General features: G+C 44.2%; 1 protein-coding gene across 2 annotated transcripts in view; it reads left to right on the top strand.

Annotated features, from left to right (window-relative positions):
* The first annotated feature begins 17,212 nt into the window (after nucleotides 1-17,212).
* LOC137225116 (kalirin) overlaps nucleotides 17,213-24,460 on the top strand; it is a 460,124-nt gene continuing 452,876 nt past the window's right edge. For both annotated transcript variants that reach the window (XM_067738655.1, XM_067738652.1), the window contains exon 1: nucleotides 17,213-17,690. In XM_067738655.1, the coding sequence (XP_067594756.1) occupies nucleotides 17,618-17,690 (73 nt within the window). In that variant the 5' untranslated portion in view covers nucleotides 17,213-17,617. The remainder of the gene's footprint in view (nucleotides 17,691-24,460) is intronic.

Here is a 24,460-nt window from a genome sequence, read left to right as displayed (position 1 = left end):
GAATGGCCACGCAGATAATAAAGAATTGTTGACTTTGTAACGTGAGCTGTGCATTGTATGAAAGTGTAAAGGGGTTGGTGAGTTGGAGCAGATGCTCATTAGAAATCAAACCAACCACACCGAATGGTCTTGGCATCTAGATAGCAGAAGGTCTTCACCAACTCGATCTTTTCCACATCTGTAATTAAATTTGGGGTATTGCTTAAGTCAGGAACAGTGCCCTATTCATTCTGATATCCAAATATCCATTTTAAAGTTGGCCAGGCTTACCCAGAGAATGATGTAACTAGATCAAAGATGGAGTGAAGATTTAGGATACTGGATTTTTGTCCCTGCTGTGTGACCTTCTAAAAAAATTGCGTTATTTATTTGTTCACTTATTCATTTATTCAATAAAATTATTGAGTACCTGCTACAAATCAGGCCATCGGCAAGACCCTGGGGATACATGGCTCTAGGCTTTTCTTGCCTCATTTGTAAAAGCTGTTCTGGGGTCCCTGCAACAGCCTACCACTGTACCGACGGAAGGCATGGGTAGTGGTGTGGTCAGGCTCGGAGACCCACAATGCTGTGCCTCAGTGATAAAGCTGCCCAGGAGGAACAACAAAGAGAGAACTCCCTAACTTCTCTGGTCTGTATCTTTCCAAAGGGTAATTCTAGGCCACTTAAAGCATCTTTGCCATAAAAATTTCCATGGAAATAAAATTAAGCATTTTAGTTTTGTTTATTGAAAAAAATATTCTTAAAACCCTCTAAGGTGGTTTTTAAATTAATTCCTTATTGCTTCAAAGCACAAACTCACATATAGTTATAAATTAAGTTAACATTTGATCTAGTGCAGGGCAATAGACCAACACTTTTGTCCAGCCGCTCTCCCTGATTTGGAGTGTGTTCCTTGTTCCACCCGCCCTCTCCCCAAGCAAAATTTAGAAATAAACAGACCCCAAATTGCTTCTCTTTTCAAAGTTCTTCTCACACTTATTTTTTTGTGTGTGGTATGTGGGCCTCTCACTGCTGTGGCCTCTCCCGCTGCGGAGCACAGGCTCCAGATGCGCAGGCTCAGTGGCCATGGCTCACGGGCCCAGCCGCTCCGCGGCATGTGGGATCTTCCCGGACCGGGGCACGAACCCGTGTCCCCTGCGTCGGCAAGCGGACTCTCAACCACTGTGCCACCAGGGAAGCCCTCACACTTATCTTTAAGTGTGCAAGATCTGTTCCCTTTCAGAGCATCAAACCACCTCTCAGAAAGGTCTGAGAGAGATTCAAATTATGTGGGATTCAAATTATGCTCTGTCCATTTATAATATGTGACCCAGGGAAAGTTCCCTAATGTTTCTGTGCCTTGGTTTCTTCATCTGGAAGTGGGAATAACAATATCTACTTTGAGTTATTGTTTAAATAAGATAATGGATATAAAAAATACCTAGCATGGTGTCTAGCCAATTGTAGAAAACTAATTGGTGGTTACTAAAGCCTAACAGAAATAAAGTCTGGAGATAGAAGAGAAAAAGTCCACCACAGAGTAAGAAGTAATCCACTGATTCTGGGAATGGAGGAACCAAGACCTTAAGCCTTTGTTGCGTTGATAGCTACTGTGGGGCACAGGAACTTCAGATTATTAAACTCAGAAGAGCATATTACAGTTGTCCCTTGGTATTTATGGGAGATTGGTTCCAGGACCCTCACAGACACCAAAATGTGGGGATGCTCAAGTCCTTTATATAAAATGGCGTAGTATTCTGCCGATGCAGGGGACACGGGTTCGTGCCCCGGTCCGGGAAGATCCCACATGCCGCGGAGCGGCTAGGCCCGTGAGCCATGGCCGCTGAGCCTGCGCGTCCGGAGCCTGTGCTCTGCAACGGGAGAGGCCACAACAGTGAGAGGCCCGCGTACCACAAAAAAAAAAAAAAAAAAAAAATGGCGTAGTATTTACATTTAACCTATGCACATCCTCCTTTATACTTTAAACCATCTCTAGATTATTTCTAATACAGTGTAAATACGATATAAATAGTTGTAAATACAATGTAAATGTGATGTAGGTTGTTGCCAGCATGTGGCAAACTCAAGTTGCTTTTTGGAATTTTTTCTGACTATTTTTGATCTGCTATTGGTTGAATTCACAGATGCAGAATCCGCCGATAAAGAGGGTCTGCTGTATAAAGAGATATTTCCTTGCTATGTGGCTGAAGTTTTTTTGAAAAGCCACTTACTTACTTTACTTAGAATATTGATTCACAACTTGTTATAGGGGTGACCCTTCCTGTTGTTTATGAGATACTACGCTATGCCTTGGCTTTTGTGCCATGTAGGCTCTTTTTTTTTTTTTAACTTCTTTAAATTTTTTCTTAAATAGACTTTGTCCTTGAATTTCCTGTGGATACAGAGGGCTGACTGTATCTACCTGGGAGAAGGGTTGACATTCTGAGAGGGCGAATAAGTCATCATATACCCTTGACCCAAGAGTGAGAGGGTTTTTCTCTTTAATCCAGTATCCAGCTATAGGAGGAATGCAGATGGATCAATGATGGAGAAAAAGCCATATCCCCACTAAGTTGCAATGGCTACCTCAGCAGATGCCACAGTCAGATTACCTCCATACTCCCCCAGGGAAAGTTGACATCTCCTGGCCCTTTCCACAGAAGGCACTGTTCCACCCAACAGGTCAAAATCTGTGTCACAAAGAGGGCTGAGAACCTGAAGATAGAGTCTGCCTGCTGATCCAAGAACAACAGATGACTGGTCCAGGCTGTGATTAAAGTTGGTTGGAATTCACAGCCGGCAGAACAATGACCACATTCATGAACTGAACTTCTGCTTACTCTCCTGTTCCAAATCCTTCATCTTTCCTCCACATGGACAGCCAGCTGTGCTGAGAGATTTGTGGTGTTAGCACCTGGAAGTGTTGGATGGACTTGATTCCTGTGTAATAAAATCTAACTTGAATGACTTGAAAATATAGTTAAAGGCTGCAAACCTATTTGTAATTACTAGGATTCCCCCAATAAAAGCCCACTAGATTGTAGAGCTCCATATGGGCAGCGACCACATTTGTCTTTTTTACTGCTTTATATCCAGTATCGAGAGCAGAGCTTCTTGGGTAACCAACCATCTTGGTTTGCCTGGGACTCTCTGGTTTTAGCACTAAACGTCCTGCATCTCAAAAACCCCTCAGTCACAGGCAAAATGGGATGATTGGTCACTCTAGGCTTGGCACATAGTAGGTGCTCAAAAAAAATTTGTCAAATAAAGGAAATAAATAAGCAGTAGAAGTGTAAAAGTTGGATTAACTGCTGTAGATAGGGGTCTACCTTCAGCAGATACTGTTTTGAGGTTGAGTTTGGTGAAACCAGCATACTATTTTGACAGTATATAGGCCCAGTCTTGGGCTTTAAATACCATCTCATTTCTGTCCCTTCTTTAACTTCAGTTTATACATCTGGTCCATTAGTCAGCAATAGGCTGTACAGTTTCAAAACTGTCAAAATGTGGTCAAAACATGACCAGGATTTCTAAAGTCTATTTTCCATTTGGTAACTTTTCCACCCTATATACATAGAGGCCAGGTGTTTTAATATGACCCATAATATATACTTGGGAAGGGAGAGCATGTCTCCTATCAAAGTAATTCAACAATCCTTCATTGAGTGACTGCTCTGGACAAGGTGCTGGGTGCTGCCGGGCATTCAAAATGAGTGAAGAAGATCCTTGCCCTTAGTAGCTCTCAATCTGGGAGTGGCGTGGTATGTATGAATAAACATTCGTAATTATTTATGACATGAAGCATGCTTGATATATGCATGCTACTTTAATGATTTTAATTGTGCCCTATGTGACCACGGGAGAGAAGGAGATTAATCTTGAGACGTTATGGAATGCCTTCTTAAGGAGGTGGGATTTAAGGTGGGTTTTGAAGGAAGTGTAGGTCTTCAAAAACTGGCTATGAAATGGGGAGAGTGACTTTCCAGGTAGAAGGAAGGGTTTTAGTTGCGTTAGGCTACTCATTACCTAAACCTGCCTATAGAGCCTTAACTAAATGACGGCATGTTATTCTCACTTAATGAGAAGTGCAAGGCTGATGCAGCAGCTCCAAGTTGTCCTCAGGGTCTCAGGCTTCTTCTCTCCTTAGGCTTCCCATCCTTAGCCTGGGGCTTTGCTGTGTCATGCTCCCAAGATGGCTATTCTATCTCAAGCCTCCGGTTTGTGAACCAGGCAGGAAAAAGAAGAAAGAAAGGAAGGAAGGAAAGGAGAACGGAGAAAGGAGAGAGGCATGTGGGAGGGAAAGGGAGGGCCTGTATAAGGAGGGCAAACACTTTCCCCAACTCCCTAGCAGACTTTCTCTGAGTCATGTCTCATGACAAGAAATAGGTTACATGGTCACCCCTAGCTGCAAAGGAGTTGGGGGAAGATGAACATTGTAGCTGGACACACTGCCCTCCTGGATAACATTGCAGTTGTCTTAGTAAGGAGAATGGATTTTGGGTAGGTTACCAGCAGTGTTTTTGCCTTCAAACAGGAGCCTAGAAATGGGGACAGCGTGAGGATTGCTGGATAATTGAGAGGTTGAAGAGTAGAACCTTGTGCCTGGAGTCATGAATGTGTGTGTGTGTGTGTGAGTGCGCAGGACAAGATAGAGTGGGATGGCTTCATGGAGTTTGGGGAGGAGTAATCTGAGGAAGATAAGACTGGAAAAATATGAGTCAAAATGCAGGAGACATGTGGTTCTTTAATTTCTTTGCAGATCTCCAGAACAGCCTAGATGACTCTGTTTCACATTTCATGGGGTAGAATTCACCCTTTACTCCCAGCCTTTTTCCTCCTTAGTCTCATGTTACCAAGCACCTTGGATAGAGATACAAAAAATACTGCTTTCAAACATGTACTCTCATGTTAATATCAGAAGAAGATAATGGAAACATTTAAACTATTTTCTTTCCCTAATTTCCCCTGTTATCCATATTTCAGTTTTATATTATTATTATTCATGTATTGATCAATTGCTTTAATTCCCAAATCGTATTAATCTTATCACCATGAAACAACTGTGATTTTAGTAATGTACAAAATGTGATTTTAGCATTGCTAAAATACTAATCAGGAAAAATGTATATACAGAAACATAATTCTCCTCAGAAATATACATATATATTTATGTATATGTTTCTGATTTGTATTTAGCACATGCGGCTAAATTCATATTTCACACACACATACTTATATATATATATATATATACACATATGTATTTTCCATCTATAGCTATCTTTCTGAGAGTCAGATTTGTTCCTCAGCTTTGAGATTTCTCTTGCATCTTGGTGCAGTCTTGCTTTGGTCACTCTCTAAGCTACAGCTCTGAATAATTTTCCCATTGCTTGGCTCTCGCCTTGGTTTCTTTCAGGATAATGGTTTCTGAAGATAACTTTAGGCATAAAGAATAGTTGACAGACCAGGGAGAGCTTACTAGCATTAGAGGAAGTTATGACATTATTACTCTATGTCAGGAGCCAGCAAACCTTTTTTTGTAAAGGCCAGATAGTAAATATTTTTGACTTTGCAGGCCACAGGTCTCTGTCACAACTACTCAGCTCTGCTGTTGTAGCACAAAAGCAGCCATAGACACTAATAAAAGAATGGCATGATGGACATATATACAGTACCAGATGTAAAATAGATAGCTAGTGGGAAGCAGCCACATAGCACAGGGAGATCAGCTCAGTGCTTTGTGACGACCAAGAGGGGTGGGGTAGGGAGGGTGGGAGGGAGACACAAGAGGGAGGAGATATGGGGATGTATGTATATATATAGCTGATTCACTTTGTTATAAAGCATAAATTAACATTGTAAAGCAATTATACTCCAATAAAGATGTTTTAAAAAAAAGAATGGCATGGCTGCATTCCAATAAAACTTTATTTACAAAACCTCTGCTATAAGTGAACAGCAGGAAGACATTCTCTCCCTTTCTCTACATCTTTTTCCACCTCTCCCGTGCCCTCTCTCGTATTTTGTTGTGTTCTTATCATCATCTTTCTTCCAACTTTGTCTTTATTCCTTTTCCATCCTGACCTTTCTGTTTCTCGCTTTCTTGTTCACATCTTGATTCCTTTCTTGTCACTTGCTGTGAGACATATCTCCTAGGGATGCTTGGCAGGTCCTATCCTCTGAGATGGCATCAGAGAGGAGACTTAACTCTTCGAGTCCACTTAGTGACACAGAGAGGCTCCTGGGCTGACTGGATTATGTGTCTCTTCACTTCTTAAGCACATGTAACTCTTCTTGGGTAGCTTCAGATAGGCTTTGGTTTATTAGCTGTGGAATTTCTTCTGACTTCCTTTGGACCTGAATCTCTGAACTGTCTAAGGGGGTCTTTCTCTCAAAATTTCAGTGGAAACTGAGGTATACTTGAATGCTCTTTTGTCTTTTTGAGTTACCCCCTCTCTTCAGGATAGGCAAGGCTGACAGGAACATGGGTGTGGAGTCTATGAGGGCAACTTCCTCAGGGTCTGGAGGAAATCCATATCTTTACCTGTTGCAGATTTCCTCATGCAGGCAGGCTTTTTGGCCCCCACATGCTTTCCCCAAAGACAGGATGAGAGGGAATGGGCTTTAATTGCAGCAGGAAGGCTTAAGAGTAGAGGTCAGGAAGAACTTTGGTTCTGTCACAACTGTATATCAAGCAAGGTGAAGACTGGGGGATGTTTTGGCATTCCCTTGGAAGTGTTAAAAGAACAGGACAGATTACTTCCTATGCTCACTCTAAACAGAATATGGTGTGACAAAGGAAACAGCTTTGTGTTAGAAATTTCCTGTGTAGTATGGATGGAGGGCTGGGAATCAAGATTTGAGGCCCAAATACCTTCCACCAGCTTCCTTTATGAAGACCAACCCTCAGGATGCCGGCTGATCCCTGCAACAGGGAAGGCCACCCGCCCTTCCGGTTTCTGCGATGGTATTCATAGTTTTCCAGCTTCAGAATTTTTTATCCCTCTCTTCTTCTCTCAGCTGTGTCCTTCAACTCTGCACAGCTAACTCCATTTTGAAAAACAAAATGAAATAAATATTTGGACACTTGACCATCCGGTCTAGCTACTGTCTTATATTCTTTTTTCACTGACCAAACATCACGAACAGATGTTTCAGCTTTGCTCCTCCCATTCTCTCTTCACACACTGGCCCCGGTTCTGTCTACAGTCGGGTTCCACCCTCTGCTTTGCTCCCTCACCACATACGCTCTCCTGCAATCGGGTTCCAGCCTCCTCTTTCTCTTGCAAAAATGCCTTGAAATCTACCACTTACCCACATCCTGTCTCCACATCCCAGTCTTTGTTGCCCCTCACTTATCTGTGGCATCTGCCGTTTTTGACCCCAGTCTGGCCCCTGACACCCTCTTGTCTTTCGTCTCCAAGGCCAACATGTTCCTCGGACTTGTCTGTCTTGCTGGTCTATCTTTTTTTTCAGGCATTTGCTTTACTTTCCCCCCACCTTACCTGGGGAAGCCAGTTGACAAGCTCTTGTGGAAATTCAAGATTACAGAGCCGAGGGACTTCCCTGGTGGCGCAGTGGTTAAGAATCCGCCTGTCAATGCAGGGGACACGGGTTCGAGCCCTGGTCCAGGAAGATCCCACATGCCGCGGAGCAATTAAGCCCGAGCGCCACAAACGCTTTCTAGAGCCCGTGAACCACAACTACTGAGCCCGCGTGCCTGGAGCCTGTGCTCTGCAACAAGACAAGCCACTGCAATGAGAAGTCCGCTCACCGCAATGAAGAATAGCCCCTGCTTGCCGCAACTAGAGAAAGCCCGCACGCAGCAACAAAGACCAATGCAGTCAAAAATAAATAAATTTTTTTTTTTAAAAAAAAAGATTACAGAGCTGAAGGCTGGGCTAGGATGGCATTGGAGGGAAAAGGGGGCAACGGGTGACATTTCAAAGGAAAACTTTGGCTTAATGATGGCATGGATGCTGGAAGTAGAAGAGGTGGAGAAGCCTAGCAAGTGTCCCACAGTTCTAGTCTGTGGGAACCAAATAATGAAGTCAGGAGAGACAGGAAGAGGTGCTGGTTCTAAGGCAAATTTTATTTGAGTGGAAAGCAGGACATACAAGTGGATAATATGTCTAAAGATGAAAGCTAATAGAAATGGATAGAAAAGCATTTATCTCATTTGCCCTTGCTGCTTCAGCCAGCTCCTAGTTCCATAATCAATATTTCCAGCCCCTAGCCCTCCCAGGTTCTGTGCTTACAGTTCTAACTGCTGATTGGACATTACCACCCCATGCCCATCATCACTTCAGATACTCAGGTAGGAGGAAATGTGTTACAGGGAAGCAGCATGGAAAACTGGCCTAGGAGGCACGAATTCTAGGGTCTGCTATGTGACTTTGGACAAGTCATTTTATTCTCTAGTTTTCCTAATGATGAAATGAGGGTTTAGATTAAGTAAATCACTTTCCTACTAAATCATGTATCCTACTAAATCACTTCCCCATCTTTCTATAGATTGGTTTCTCCTCTAGATTTTTTTCTTCTGTTAGTCATGCCATCATTCTCTGTTACCTAGTGCCCCGCGGTGTCTTGAATTCCAGTTCACCACCTCTTCCTCTTTTCTGCCCAGATCTGCTCCACTCCACGTATGAGCCATCAACACATGCTACTGCTTTTCCTTCTTGGTGACTTTCACAGTTTTCCGTTTCCTTCCCACAGCCACACTGTCGTTGAGGTGCTTACCGCCTTGCTCCTTGATTATTTCTAGGAATTCTGAACTCTTCTTGAGGCAGGCTGGGACCTGGGGCCTGGGACCCTTTGCTGCACTGCTACAGTGCTTGCACCTGGATACATGTTTCCTCCAGCAACAGATACAAAGAAACTATACGGGAATAAAATTAACTGCCTACAGGTGCAGTTGGGGCAAATTACGAACAATAGATACAAAAAGGCCAAAACCCACCTGCCACTTCTGAGGTGCCAGGAACGGAAGCAGGGTAGTGCGCATGCTCCCTGCACACAGCATCACCAAGGGGCGGGGCAGACCACCTAAGCCACCCCTCCGACCAAACCCACCAATCCGCCCCTACCCTCACCCCATAACCAGCTCGCCTCTGCCTCAGGGAACGAGCAAGGGCACCTGTTACTCGTTCTTGCTCCCTCGTGCTGCAGCACGAGTCCCAATAAAAGCCTTGCCTGAACTCCTCTTCTGGCCTGTTATCAATTTCTGTTGATTAAGGAGTCCAAGAACCCAGGTCAGTAACACTCTGAAGGCTTCTGGGCACAATACACTTCATCATTCTTCCATCTAGTCTTCTGTATCATCCTGTCCCCTTCCTCCTTAAATCTTCAAAGAGGGGTGGAGAGAAGGGGGTGTCTGTCAAATTATTTGAGAGTTTTTTCTAAATACTTGATACTGAACATCTCTCCTCCTTCCTCCACCCTGAATTCTTAGGCACCGTGTGGAAAATTTCCCCAGGTCATGATTCTCTCTCCCTCTTTCCTCATTGTAAAGAATACATATTATGAAAATTTAAATACATATATATTTTATAGTCCATAAAAATCCCATATAATCCCCTCAAGATAACTACTATATCCTTGTATATAGTAGTTACAGCTTTACCCTGTTCTTTTAAAAATTTGTTTTTTTGGGGGGGCTTCCCTGGTGGCGCAATGGTTGAGAGTCCGCCTGCCGATGCAGGGGACGCGGGTTCGTGCCCCGGTCTGGGAAGATCCCACATGCCGCGGAGCGGCTGGGCCCGTGAGCCATGGCCGCTGAGCCTGCGCGTCCGGAGCCTGTGCTCCGCAAAGGGAGAGACCACAACAGTGAGAGGCCCGCGGACCGCAAAAAAAAAAAAAAAAAATTGTTTTTTTTAAAAAATAGCTTTATTGAGGTATAATTGACAAGTTTTGACATAAGCATACACCCATGAAACCATCACCACAACCAAGGACATATCCATCATCTCCAGAAGTTTCCTTGTTCCTCTTCATAATCCTACCCGCTTGCTCCTGCCCCCCAGTCTCCTGTTCTGGTCATCTCCACCCACAGATCCACTTTTCTATAAGTATAGATTACTTTGCATTTCCGATAATTTTATATAGATAGAATAATTTATTATGGACTCTTCTGGTCTGACTTTTATTCATTCAGCATAATTATTTTATCCATGTATTGTTGGTATATCAATAATTCATTCATTTTATTACTGAGTATTACGAATATCTTGCAATTTGTTTATCTCATCACTTGATGAATTTTGTGATTGCATCCTGCTTTTGGCTATTATAAATATAAAGCTGCTATGAACATGTGTGTACAAGTCTTTGCATTGATGTATGCTTTTATTTCTCTTGGGTAAATACCAAGAATGGCTGGGCCATAACATAGGGGTATGTTTATGTAAGAAACTGCCAGACCCAGCAATCCCACTACTGGGCATATACCCAGAGAAAGCCATAACTCAAAAAGACACATGTACATCAATGTTCATTGCAGCACTATGTATAACAACCAGGTCATGGAAGCAACCTAAATGCCCATCGACAGAAAAATGGATAAAGAAGATGTGATACATATATACAATGGAATATTACTCAGCCATTAAAAGGAATGAAATTTGGTCATTTGTAGAGATGTGGATGGACCTAGAGAGTGTCATACAGAGTGAAGTAAGTCAGAAAGAGAAAAACAAATATAATATATTAATGCATATAGATGGAATCAAGAAAAATGGTACAGATGAACTGGTTTGCAAGGCAGAAATAAGAAACATAGATGTAGAGAACAAACGTATGGACACCTAGGGGGGAAAGTGAGGGTGGCAGGGGTGTGGTGGTGTGAATTGGGAGATTGGGATTGACATATATACACTAATATGTATAAAATAGATAATTAATAAGAACCTGCTCTATAAAAAAATAAAATAAAATTCAAAAAAAAGAAAACAACAACAACAACAAAAAAAAACAAACCAAAAAAACTGCCAAACTCTTTTCTAAAGTAGTTGTATCATTTAATAATCTCACCAGAAGTGTATGAGTTCCAGTTATTCCACATCTTCACCAACACTTGATATGAATGTCTTTTTATTTTAGATATTCATATAGATTGTAGTGTCTCATTGTGATTTTAATTTCCCTAATGACTAATGATGTTGAGCATCTTCTCAGGTGCTTATTTGCCATCCATATATCTGCTAAGGTGAGTGTCTATTTAAATCTTTTGCCCAATTTTTCAAAATTGGGTTGTTTGTTTTCTTATTTTGAGTTTGAGAATTCTTTATATATTCTGGGTATAGCGCTTCATCAGATATGTAACTCTCAAATATTTGTCCCGATGGCTTGTCTTTTCATTTTCTTAACAATGTCTTTTGAAGAGTAGAACCTCTTAATTTTGATGAAGTCAGGTTTATCACTTTTTTCCTTTTAAGGATTATGCTTTTGGTATCATAGCTAAGAAATTTTGCCTACCAAAATCACAAAGATTTTCTTTAGTGTCTGCTAGAAATTTTATAGTTTTAGGTACACATTTAGTCTATGATCCATTTTGTATCTAGTGTGAAATATTGATCCAAATTATCTTTTTTTTTAATATGGATATTGTGATAGAATAATGCATTTCCGCAATGATGTCTACCTCCCAGTCCTCAGAACCTGTGATTATGTTAGGTTACACAGCAAATTACAAGGCAATTAAGGTTTCAGGTGGAATTAAGTTTGCTAATCAGATGACCTTAAAATAGGCAGATTATCCTAGATTATTCTGAGTGGGCCCACTATAATCACAAGGGCCCTTAAAAGTGGAGAACCAGAGAGATGGCAGTGTGAGAGACTCATAGGTGATTTTGAAGATGGAGGAAGGAGGATAAAAGCTAAAAAATACAGGTGGCTTCTGGAAGCTGGAAAAAGCAAGGAAACAGATTCTCTCCCAGAGCCTCCAGAAAGAACGCAGTCCCATCAATACCTTGATTTTAGCACAGTGAGACCCATTTTGGACTTTTGACTTCCAGAACTGTAAGAAAATAAAATTTGGGTTGTTATAAGCCACTGAGTTTGTGGCAATTTGTTATAGCAGCCATAGAAAACGAATATAGATTTTCAGCTTTTCAAGCACCATGTATAAAGGCTCTCCTTTTTACACTGAATTCCCTCTGATCTTTGTTGCAAAGGAATTGACAATACATGTGTGGGTCTGTTTCTGTACTCCATTCTATTCCGTTGATCTATTTGTCTATCTTTACATCAACACCACATTGTCTTGATTACTGTAACATTATAGTAATTCTTGAAATTGGGTAGTGTAAGTCCTTCAACTTTTTCCCTCTTTTTCTTAGTCGTTTTGGCTTTCTAGTTTCTTTGCATTGAATCAGTTTGTCAATATCTACACAAAAACCTTCTGGAATCTTGATTGGGATTGCATCAAATCTGCTGATCAATTTGGAGAAAATTAATGTCTTAAGCATTTTGAGTCTTCTGATCATGACACAGTATAACTCTCCATTTACCTAAGTCGTCTTTAATTTCTTTCAGAATATATTAGAGTTTACACTGCAAGGGTCTTGCATATCTTTTATCAGATTTAGCCTTCATATGTCATATTTTTCCAAGCTAATATAAATAGTGATGCTTTTAAACTTCCATTTACAATCTTCATTGCTAGTGTATAAAAATACAATTTATTTTTAAATATTGGTCTTACATCCTGAAATCTTGCTAAATACATTATTAGTTCTAGTGACATTTTGATGGATTTCATGGATTTTCTAAATAGGCAATCATGTTGTCTATGAATAAAGACAGTTTTACCTCTTCCTCTTCAATTTGGATGCCTTTAATTTCTTTTTCTTACCTTATTGTACTGGCTAGAATATCCAGTACAATGTTGAATAGGAGTGAGAGTGGATATTTTTGCTTTGTTCTGATCTTAGGAGGAAGCATTTAGTTTTTTGCCGTTCAGTATAATGTTACTGTCGGTTTTTTGTAGATGCCACTTATTAAGTTGAGGAAGTCTTTCAATTCCTAGTTTGCTGAGAGTTTTGATCAGAGATAGATGTTGTATGTTGTCAAATGCTTTTCCTGTATCTATTGAAATGATCATATGGTTTTTCTTTTAAAATATGGTATATGAATTTTCTAGGGCTACCAGAACAAAGTACCACAAATTGGGTGGTTTAAAAGAACAGAAATTCATTCTGTTCCAGTTCTGGAGACCAGAAGTCTGAAATCAAGGTGTCAGCAGGGCTATGATCCCTCTGAGACTCTGAGTGGAAGCCTTCCTTGCCTCTTCCTAGCTTCTGGTGGCGGCCATCAATTCTTGGTGTTCCTTGGCTTGCAGCTGCATCATTCCAATCTCCACCTCTATTGTAACATGGTGTTTTCTCTGTGTCTCTGTCTTCACATGGAGTTTTTCTCTTCTTATAAGGACACCAGTCATGTTGGATTAGTGCCCACCTTAATGACCTCATCCAAAGTTGATTACACCTACAAAGACTTATTTCAAAATAAGGTCACATTCACAGGTACCTCAGATTAGGACTTCAACATATCTTTTTGGGAGACACAACTCAATCCATAATATATGTTAAATTACATTGATAGATTTTCAAATGTTGAATCCATCTTGCCTCCTTGATATAAACCCACCCACTTGGTCATGTTGTATTATCCTTTTTACATATTATTGGATTTGATTTGCTAAAATTTTATTAAGAATTTTGCATCTATGTTCATGAAGGATAGCGGTCTATAGTTTTGTTTTGTTTTTTTCTCTTACATGGTCTTTGTTTAGTTTTGGCATCATTAATGCTGGCCTCATAGAAATAGTTGGGAAATATTCTCTCTTCTTCACTTTTTCTGGAAGAGTGTGTATGGAATTGGTATTGTTTCTTCCTTAAATGTTTCATAGAGTTCACCACTGAAGCCATATGCTCTTGAGTTTCTTTGTGGGAAGCTTTTAAGCTACAAATTTAATTTCTTTAATTGCTATATGGCTATTTAAGTTATCTATTTCTTCTTGAGTGAGCTTTAGTAGTTTGTGTCTTCCAAAGAATTTGTCCATTTTAAGTTGTCAAATTTGTTGGCATAAAATTGTTCATTAATATTTCCCTATTATTCTTTTTACCTGTCTATAATCTATAGTGATGTCACTTCTCTTATTTCTGCTAATAATACTAATTTGAGTCTTCTCTCTGTTTTCTTATTGCAGTCTGGCTAGAGGTTTGTCAATTTTATCTATCTTCTCAAAGAACTCACTTTTAGTTTCACTGATTTTTCTCTTTTGTTTTTCTGTTATATATTTCATTTCTTTATGCTCAAATCTTTTAAACTTTCTATTCTTCTGCTTTGGATTTCATTTGCTCTTAAGGTAGAACAGGAGATCATTGATTTGAGACTTTACAAAATAGGTATTTTGGTACTACAAATTTCCCTCTATGTACTGTTTTAGCTCTATTTTATAGATTTTTATATGATGTTTTTTCATCTTTATTTGGTTAAAAATTCTTTCCGTTATCTCCATTGAGTTCTTAGTTGATCATGGTTATTTTTTTAGTTTTCAAATATTTGGGGGATTTTTTCATATATTTGTTATTAATTTCTAGTTTAATTCATTGTGCTCAGAGAACATTGTATGATTTTTTAAAACAAAACAACTGAGGTATAATTTTCATATCACTTTGTATGATGTTAATCCTCTTATATTTATCAACACTTGTTTTATGGCTTAGCATATAGTTTATCTTATGCAGCTGATAGCCGTGCACTTGAAAACAATGTATATTTGTTGTTATTGAGTGGTGTATTCTGTATATGTCAGTTAAGTTGGTTGATAGCATTGTTCAAGTCTCCCATATCCTTACTGGTGATCTGTTTCCTTATAAATTATTGAGTGAGACAGATGTTAAAATCTCTGACTATACTTTTGAATTTGTCTATTTCTCCTTGTTTTGTCCTATCAGTTTTGCTTCATATAGTTTGAAACTCTCCCAGATACAAAAAATTTTAGGATTGTTATGTGCAGTTGATGAATTGAAATGTGCCTCTTTATCTCTAGTAAGCAGCTTTTGCTCTGAAATCTTTGTCTGATATTAATATAGCTATGAACATTTAAAATCTTAATAGAAGTTGCTTAATAGACACGTCTAAAATCTTTATAGAAATTTCCTCTCAAAAATATCTGCGTCATTACAAAATTTCCTCTCAAAAATATATGTGTCATTACATAAGGTTTTCCCCCATCCTTGTCCACATCTTTTGAAAATTTAATATGAACCTTTCTCTAAACATGTTATGTTTCTTCTGAATTTGGGATAAGCTAATGCTCTTGCCAGGCCTCCGGTTCTCTATCTGCACAGTGGTGCCAGTTAATAGCAGCTCTGCCATCATGTGCACGTGTGGGAGTGCAGGCCAGGGTTTCGGCTCAGGGTAAAGGGGAAGGCAAAATTTAGAAAAGACAAACGAGAAGTACTTTCATTGTCAGGGAAGGTGGTAAGAAAGGGAGCATCTGGCTACTTTAAGTCAGTTCAGGCTATTAGGACCAGATGAATTAGATCTCATGGCAATGAACTTGTGATGTCAGAGTCTCTTAATTTTTAAGAAACAGGGTCTGATACATGTAGCCAAGATTGGGGACAGGCAACTGTACTTATTTTTTTCAATGGGTGAAAAAAAAAATTGTGACATTCAGTAAAGAAAGGAAGAAGTACAGGGAACCAGAAAGCGTTCACTAAAAACATATTTAATTAATCCTGTTTGCTGTTAGAGTCAGCCGGTTAATAGATCTGGAAAGGTTCCAGGTGCTTTGACCTGGAGAGAGATGGAACCAAGTAGGTGGTCAGCGAAGATAGATCCAGAAGATTCTGGCTGTTGGGTAGCAGGCCATCAGTTTTACACTAGGACCTGGTTTTTCTGTGAGGCGTGTTTTAACACACTAGGTCAGGCCACAGCCTCTCCATCTGGCTGCATGAGGCAGCAGCAACAGCCCCCAACACACCACATTAAGTACTCAGGTTTAAAGAGCCTCTGTTTTGTAAGCTTCGCAGTCACTAGGACTATAAACAGAATACTGGCTAATTATTGTTTAATTATTGCTTAAAAAACCAATTGGCACAATGCAATCACTGCATTAATTACCCCATACAGCATCTGCTTTCTTTTTTGAGGTCTTCCCCATTCCTCCCCAGCCCCACTCCCCACTTTAATTGAAATTCAGCTTGCTGTAACACCTCCTTTCTCCTGGCCAACTGGATCTCTCCATTCACAAGAGGGAGAAGAACAAAACAGAGAAGGCCCGGGGGATTAGGGAGTTTTGACAGCTGTCCAAGAGGAGCGCTGAGATACGGGCCAAGTACCGAGGCAGGACAGAGACAAATGAGAGACAAGAGAGTCACAGAGGGAAAGATAGGGACACATCGCAATAGGAATGAACTGGACAAAGAGTCACAGCGACGGCAGAGATGTTTAAAGGGGCGTTGAAAAGGGGAAAAAGGAAGAGAAAAGCTAAAAAAGAAAGGAACTAAGGAGAGTTGGTGAGGAAAATGCGAAAGGCTCAGGAGGTGAAGGAGACTGGAGAGAGCCTGTCTGGAAGGAGAGGGGAAAAGTCCAGCCTCTAGGGACGGATCGGCCCAGCTTGGGGGACACGCAGCTTGGGGGGGCGGGCCCTCTCACACCTGGGAACGGGGTGGGGTGGAGGAGGCGGCCGCCGGGCCCGGAGCCCGGACCGCGCGAGGGGCGAGGCTGAGCGCGCAGGGCTGGGGCACTAGAGCCCCCACGGCGAGCCCGGCTTGCGCCCGGTGGCCGGGGACTCGCCCGGCGGCCCCGCCCCCTCCCCGGCCGCCTCCTTCGCCGGCGCTTTTCCTGCGGGGCTCAGGAAGCCGGCCTAGCACAGCAGCGAACAATAGCTCGGGGCCCGGGCTTGGCTCCGGGAGAGGCCGGCGCGGGGAGGCGGGGGAGGGAGGCGTCCGCGCCGCCGGGGGGCCGCGGCGAGACCCCGGCCCGGGCCGGAGCTTTAGTTGAGCTCGTCGCTGCCCGGGTCATTGTTGGCTGGGACTGAGGAGCGGGAGCCGGGGGAGGAGTTGCGAGGCGGCGGCGGCGGCGGCGGCGGCGGAGGGAGCCAGAGGGGGAGCCAGAGAGCGAGCGAGGGAGGGAAGCTGAGAGCGAGCGGGCGGTCGAGCGAGGGAGGGAGGAGGTAGAGAGACAGGGAGGGTGGGAGGGAGGAGGAAAAATAAAGAGGAGAGACTAGCAGGGCTGAACAATAGAGACAGGCAGACGGGCGAGGAGGAGAGCCAGCTGCCGCCGCTGAGGGAGAGCGGGCGCCCAGGCAGCTCGTACCCCGGCCCCGGCCAGACCGCAGGCGGCCAGCGCCCCCGGGGAAGGGGGACCATGGGGGAGCCGGCAGCAGGCGCCCCCAGCCCGCCGCGCGCCTCTGCCTGAGGGAGCCTCGGCGTCCTCTGCCCTAGCCCTGCCACCCCGGCCGGCCGCCCGTCCTTGAAGCCCGGTGTCCTCCGGGTCTGCGGCCGCGGCCGCTGCGCCCCGCGCCCTCCGCCCACAGGGCGCCGAGCAGCCCTCGGCCCCAGGCTTCGCCGGCCCCCGGCTTCGCCGGCTCCCGGCTGCCCGCGGACGCCCTCCCCCAGTCATGAACCCCCCGGAGGGGGCAGCGGAGGAAGGAGGAGCCGCCGACTCGGACGTGGACGCCTTTTTCCGGACAGGTAAGCTGGGCAGGGCGCGGGGGGTTGGGGAGGAGGCTGCTGCCCTGGATGCGGCGTCTTGGACAAGTTTGGGAAAGGAGGGCTGTTGCTGGGGTGTGCGTGTTGGGGGGCAGTCCCCTTCGTCGCCGGGGCTGGAGTGCCCGAGATTCTTGTTGTTATGGCAATGCGGGTTGCATTTTGGGGAGGGGTGGGGGCTGGGAGCTCGGCGCCCCTCGGCGTTCACCCCACTTGCGGGAGTCTGTGTTGGGGAGGCGAGAGGCGGTCCCCTCGGGCCGCCTTCTCCCGGAGCGCGGGGATGGGGCGATGTTGGATCACTTTGCAGTGCGCCGCTCCGGCTACCGGCGTCCCCCGCCCCTCCCTCGGCTGCCCCCTCCCCCCAGCGCCTGTCAGCCCGGCTCCCGCCGCCCTGGGCCGGCACCCCTTCTTCGGCCGGCGGCCCCCGGCCCCGATGTGCAAAGAGGGACAGTGGGGACCGGGAGTCGCGCAGGCTGCAGACTGACAGTCGGGAGCGGGGCAGACCGAGGACTGTAGTGCCTGGTGCGTGTGGGGAGCCAGAGTCTCAGACTTGAGAGGCAGACCCGGCAGGGAGGGCGGTGGGCGCCTGGGACCTCCTCCTTGTCCTCCTCTTCTCCAGTTCTGGGAACGGATGAGCTTTTCATAAGAATCACTCGTTCCTGGAAGTGTGAGTTAGCGTCCCCCTCATATACACCCACTGAATCTTTGCTTGCCTGTGGTATGTAGAGCACCGCCCCCGACCCCAGATCTGCCTTAACGGCTATTTTCGGCCCCTGCCACTTCCCAGCCCCCAGGTCTATAGCTCCTCATGTTCCTTGGCTACACAGCCCCTTTCCCAGAGCAGAACCGACCACCCTCATCTGCCACCACCTGTGGCCCTGTTTCTCTGATGACCAGGGTTTCTCCATCTCCTCTTTACCTGTGGCTTCCACCAACTCGGTAGGTAGAGCTCCCCATCTTCCATGTCTGGAACCATGTGGTCTGGAATCTTTTTCCCGAAGAGTCCAGTAAGTTATGGGGACCCTGGGCATCTCCCCTCTTTCTGTAAATTGGATTGGAGGACGTGAACTGATGGGGTCAAAGAGCAGGTCGGCTTTGAAGATTCCCTGCGCACCCATCTGTTTCCTAACCTCATTGCCTTGCCCTGGAGGTCATCTGAGGGAAGGGGTGGGGTGCTTTGCTGGGGAGACTTGTGGCTTTGGAAGTCAAGACTTGGTCAGCCCATATGTTCATTTTCTAGTTGGTCTGAAGAGGAAAGAGCTGGAGGATAGGAGCTGATAGGAGCTGACCTGGAGAAAGCAGAGGGAGCCCCTGTTATCCTATCCTGCTTCTCAGGGCTCAGCCTTGCCTCCCTCCTTCCTTTTCCCCAGATGTGGATTCTAATATACACCTTCCCCATCCCCCCCTTTCTCTCTCTGTCTCACATACTCTCTCTCTCACATACTCTCTCTCTCACATACTCTCTCTCTCTCTCTCTCTCTCTCTCTCTCACACACACACACACACACACACACACACACACACTCACTCACTCACTCACTCACTCACTCACTCACTCACTCACTCACTCACACAGCCCAGGAACCAAAGCAGGAATTCTAAAGAGGTGCCTGACCTGATAACCTTAGTTTATTATCTAGGGGAGAGGTTCTGGGGGCTAAGTGATACCTGGAAACATGCACTAGGACGTCTTCATCGACACCCCTACCATCCACCCTTTGCCTCCCATCTGGCACAAAACTCTGCCTTTTCTTAGCTCTGGGGAAAACTCTTGGAGTGTGAGCTTTCCCACCTTCCCTTTCTGGACCCATTTTTATCTTTTGGCATCCACTCCTCCTTCGCCTTTTCTACCATCCAAACACTAGATCCTGTCTATTCTCTGTCCCAGGCCCTTGGAGCAGATCTCAGTTTCTGGAGGCTTGCTAATTTCTGACAAATGAATTCACACAGTGTTAATGGTGTTAATGGCCTATAATGGCCCAATGTGTTACTTTTCCCAGGGCCTTTAAAAACACAACATGGGGCTTACATTGTCTAGCCCTGGCTCAAATCACAGAGTAAATAGCAGACTGGGTCCCTCTCCTATGGAATCCTGTTGGGGATATTCTTCCTCCTCAGGCAGCCTTGTTGAGGGGGCCCAGGTCTGATGTGCACTTTGAATCAGAGAAGGGTGAAATCTTCAGCGCATGAGGCTGGAAATGACTGACGACCTGTAACAAGCTGTACGAGGGGGTGCAGACTGTTTGTGGTAGGGTCTAGGACCACCACCCACCCTGAGTGGTCCTCTGTGCTCTGCTTCTTGATCTTACCCCCTTCCAGTCTCTAGCCTGGGCTTTTGCTGGGGCTTCTTACACCTGGAAAAGGCCATATTTCTTAATCGTCTCCCTTCTGAGTCCCCATCTTTATGGAACATAGCACTACACCTGGTAGGCTGGACAGATGATAAATTTATTTAGTTGAACAGTTGAAAAAGCTCCAAACACATTTTCAAAGTCCCGAGTGCCAGGGTTACCCCCTACTTTCTGATGGAAGATTTTGCATACACAGAGACCACACTGGCAATTGCTTTGTCAAAATCCTGGCATACTGTGCCTCTAATTAGGCATGTTTCCAATTATTCTGTCATTTTGGTTCTTTACTTGTCCTCTTCTGATTATTTTGGTATTTCAGTTCTTGTGACATTCCCCAAATCCTACATCCATACATGTACACGGACAGAAAGAAACACCCATGCACACCCCCTGTCCCCACCATTATTCTTATAGATTGGTGTATTCTGTGTTGTCTTTCTGGGAATTCTCTGATCCACGCCTGGGAAAGTGTGTCACAATAATTTTATTGATCATGGTTATGAGGCAGAGGAGGGGAAATATGGGAACTCAGAACTGGGAATAGAAATCAGTTGGAATAGAAAACCAGCAAGGTCTTTTCAGCTTCTACTAGGACCCTTCTGCTGTCCAGGGTGCTATGGGATACAAAGAAATATTCAAATTGGTTTCTACCCTCCAAGAGCTTTCAAAAGAAGATTGACAATTACTGCTCAATTAGAGATTAATTACTTGCTGAACATTATGGTGCTATAAGATAAAAAGTTGGCAGAACTACAGAGGAGTGGAACTGAGGGTAGCCCTTGAAGGGGAGATGGAGGGTGGGAAGAGAATCATGGGCAAAAGCTCAGGGAGGTTGAGACATTGACACTGAGGATCCTGGGAAGACTGAGTAGAAGGTGTAGGGTAAGGAGGAATGGGAAACAGGGTTGGGTAAGTAGGGCAAGGCCAGATAGGCAGAATCTTGGGAGCCCAAGAGAGGAGATTGGATTTGATTCAGGACTGATAGGGAGTCACTTTAGTTCCTGAGCAAGGGCATGTCCTGAAGAAAGTGGTATTTGGAAAGGTTAATCTGGGGGTCATATGATAGATGAAGTGGAAAGAGAGAGAAAGGATCCAAATGCAAAAGTGATCTGGAACTGAGGGAGAGGGGCTTGGTCTGGGTTGGTGGCAGAAAGGATGGGGACTCAGGGACCCCTCTGAGAGACATTGTCAAAGGCAGAAATGTGGGTATTTGTTGACAAACTAGTTGTAGGGGGGAAAGAAAATTAAGCCCTCGAGAATAATGGGAGTAGCTGGGTTTAAAGCATAGAGGACTAACAGTATCCTGACTGAAGCACTCTGATTGAGGACAGGAGCTGGATTTGCAGGGCAGATAATGCTGTTAGCTTTGGATGTGGAAAATTAGAGGCGATTGAGGAGCATCCAGGTGGAGCTGGTTTGTGGGAGATACGGGACTTCAGACAGGAGCACAGGTGGGAGGTTAGGGCTGCCATTGTGGCCTTGGAAGCCTCCTGAATCAAGGCTCGCTGCAGCTGAAGCTTTGTGAATGCATCAGCCCTCAGAGGGAGGGGGTGGAGGGAAGAGGAGAGGGCTAAAGTTAGAATTTGGGGGAGAAACCCTTGTTTAGGAAGTGGCAGCAAAGGAGACTTGATCCTGGAGACCCCAGGGAGTCAGCATGGGTTCTGATGTGATGACAGGCTGCAGACAGGTTGAATAAGAGGAGTGCCGGTCAAGTGTCTCTGGATGTGATAAAAAGAAAGCCACTATGAGCTCTTGGGAGCACAGTATTAGAAGAGGCATTCAGAGCAGGGATTTGGGGTGGTGGGTAGGAATCAATTACTTGCAGAATTTACCAGTGAAAGGAAAAAGAGTTTGGGTGCTAGTCAGATGGCATGTTAGTACCAGGAAAAGGGGTTTTCATTTTTTGGTCGGAGAGTCAGAACAGGTTTGTTTGTGGAAGGGAGAGAGATTGTGGGCAGGAAGAACTGAAGATGCTTGGTTGATTTTTGAGTTAGATACCTGAAGAGGTGAGACAAGAGGAGGTTCCCTAGCGAAAATCTTGACTTTGGTGAGCAGAGGAGAAACCTCCTTCTATAAGACTCAAAGGAAGAAAGTTCAGAGGATAAATTTAATGAGATTGATGTGGAAATATCTTTTTTCTGTTGAGCTTTGGTCTTGTGAGTCCAGACATTTTTAACTGGACTGTTTGCTGTTACTTGGACTTTGGTCAGCCTCAAACTCAGCTCTGTCTTTCCAAGTCCCTAAACTAGCTTCTCCTCTTGTCTTCCTTAATCCTATAAGTGGCACCTTCCCTTTCCTAGTCATGATATTTAGCACCTTGCTATTGTCTCTGAGGAATCTCAATCTTCTAACAAACTCTGTTATCTTTCATAGTGAGCCCATGCTGTTCATCCTCAGGGCCTCTGCCCTAGGCCAGGAGACCCATTATGGTGCTCATGGACTCACTAGCCCTTTATCCTTGGCCCTTGGACTCTGCTCTCTCACCCCCACTCCAATTGGCATCTGCAGGCAGATTGCACTTCCTAAAGGATATTGAACTACTTCCGTCACACCTGGTTTATGAACCTACAGTGACTTTCTAGTGCCTTCAGGGTCAAGTCTGTCCTTCACGCCTCAGAGCCAGCCTGCTCTTCTCACATCCAAGGGCACTTTGGCTCATGTTCCCTTTGAATCATCCACCCCTTCACCCCTACTCTACAAATGCAACTTATTAGTCAAGACTTTAACACCACATTCTTCTGGAAGCTTTCATAGCTCGCAAGACCAACTCTCTCCTCTGAATTCCATAAACACTCACTTGTCTGTACTCATTGTCTCACTTCATCAGAGGTATTGTATTGTTTTTATCCTTTTCATACAATGAAGTGATTTGTTCTTTAAAAGATCTTTTAAAAAGCTTGTGATTCACCAAAACCAAACCAAAACAAACTGTCTCCCCCCTGTGCAGATAAAGCAAACACAGAAAAATATAAGCAGTTGCTGAATTTAGGTGGTGATATATTGGTATTCAGTGTACAACTCTTTAGACTTTTCTCAGATAAAAACCCCATCCCACCTAGACAGAGAACTGGTCATTGTCAGGTCCAGATCTGACTTGGAATAACAACCTATGTTGGTGTGCAGTTTTTTGAGTAAATATCACCCTGTCTGGGCATTGCCAGGCACCGTAAAAGGGGTAGAGTCTTTTACCTCCTGAGCTCTCTTTTGCAGCAAAGGAAAACATCTCTTTTTGACGTTGTGTTTGATGCTCCAGAATGTGAACGTGACACTTAATTCAATATTCACGATTCCTTCTTGATTCTCCTCCACTTAAGCCCATCATGATTTGGGCTTTTGGTCACGCCATTTCCCAAGAACTTTTGATGGAGTATTGAGAGGACTTTGTTGTTCTGAAGAGGGAAGGCTATTTCTACATTAATATATTTTAGAACATATCAACAACATTTAGGTACACCTCCATAATATTTGGGGGGCTTTGCTTTATCCTTGTGCCACCAATCATCAAGAACTCAATTATTGGCACATTCTGTCCAATTGTATTTGATAATCCCTTGGGTATGGAAGAGGTGTTGGAATAAACTGAAGCTACAGAAAGAAATTAGGTGAGAAGTGACAAAAAATATTCCTGACTGTCGGTGTCAATAAAACACTAGAACAGGTGAACTAGAGGTCCTTTTTAGACGTTGGAGAATGAACACTTTTATTTTTCCAACTTCTTTCTGGTTCTGGAACTTGGTAGTTTACTTCTGGAGATGGGCAGTATGGTATAGTCTAGTGGTTCTCAACGGGAGGCAGTTTTGTCCTCCAAGAAACATTTGGCAATGTCTGGAGACATTTTTGGGGGTTGTCAACTCAGGGAGGGGGGTTGTACTGGCATCAAGTGGGTAGAGGTCTAGGGTGCCGCTAAACATCTTATAATGCACAGGACAAGAATTCTTCAGCCTCCAAATGTCAGTGGTGCTGAGGCTGAGAGACCCTGGTTATAGCCAAAAGACCATGGGCTTTGGATCAGATAGGCTCAGCACTAACCAGGGGCAGAATCTTGGGTAAATTATATAATCTATGTCATCCTCAGTCTTCTGCAAAATGGGACCAAGGATGCTTGTTTCACAGGTTGAGAGGATTAAATAGGAAAAACATGTGTAAAAAGCATCTAGTGGTTTCTGACCCACATTAGGAGCACAAGAAATACTAGCTGTTCCTGTTGTTTTTATTATTAAGCGAATGTGATGGCACAGAGGCTGAGGCAATCTCCAGAAGGGGTACTGTGCAGGGTTTTTGACACGGGGCGGCAGGAGTGCTGGAGAGGCGTCATGATGGGGTGCAGGAGCCTGGGTGGAATCAGAAGGCTAGGGTCTGGGCCTCAGCTCTTTTTCATTCATTAATTTAATCATTTGTTTGACA

This window comes from Pseudorca crassidens, chromosome 5 (assembly GCF_039906515.1).
Source record: "Pseudorca crassidens isolate mPseCra1 chromosome 5, mPseCra1.hap1, whole genome shotgun sequence".
In the NCBI taxonomy this organism is placed as follows: domain Eukaryota; kingdom Metazoa; phylum Chordata; class Mammalia; order Artiodactyla; family Delphinidae; genus Pseudorca; species Pseudorca crassidens.
This window is presented reverse-complemented; position numbering and strand designations above follow the sequence as displayed.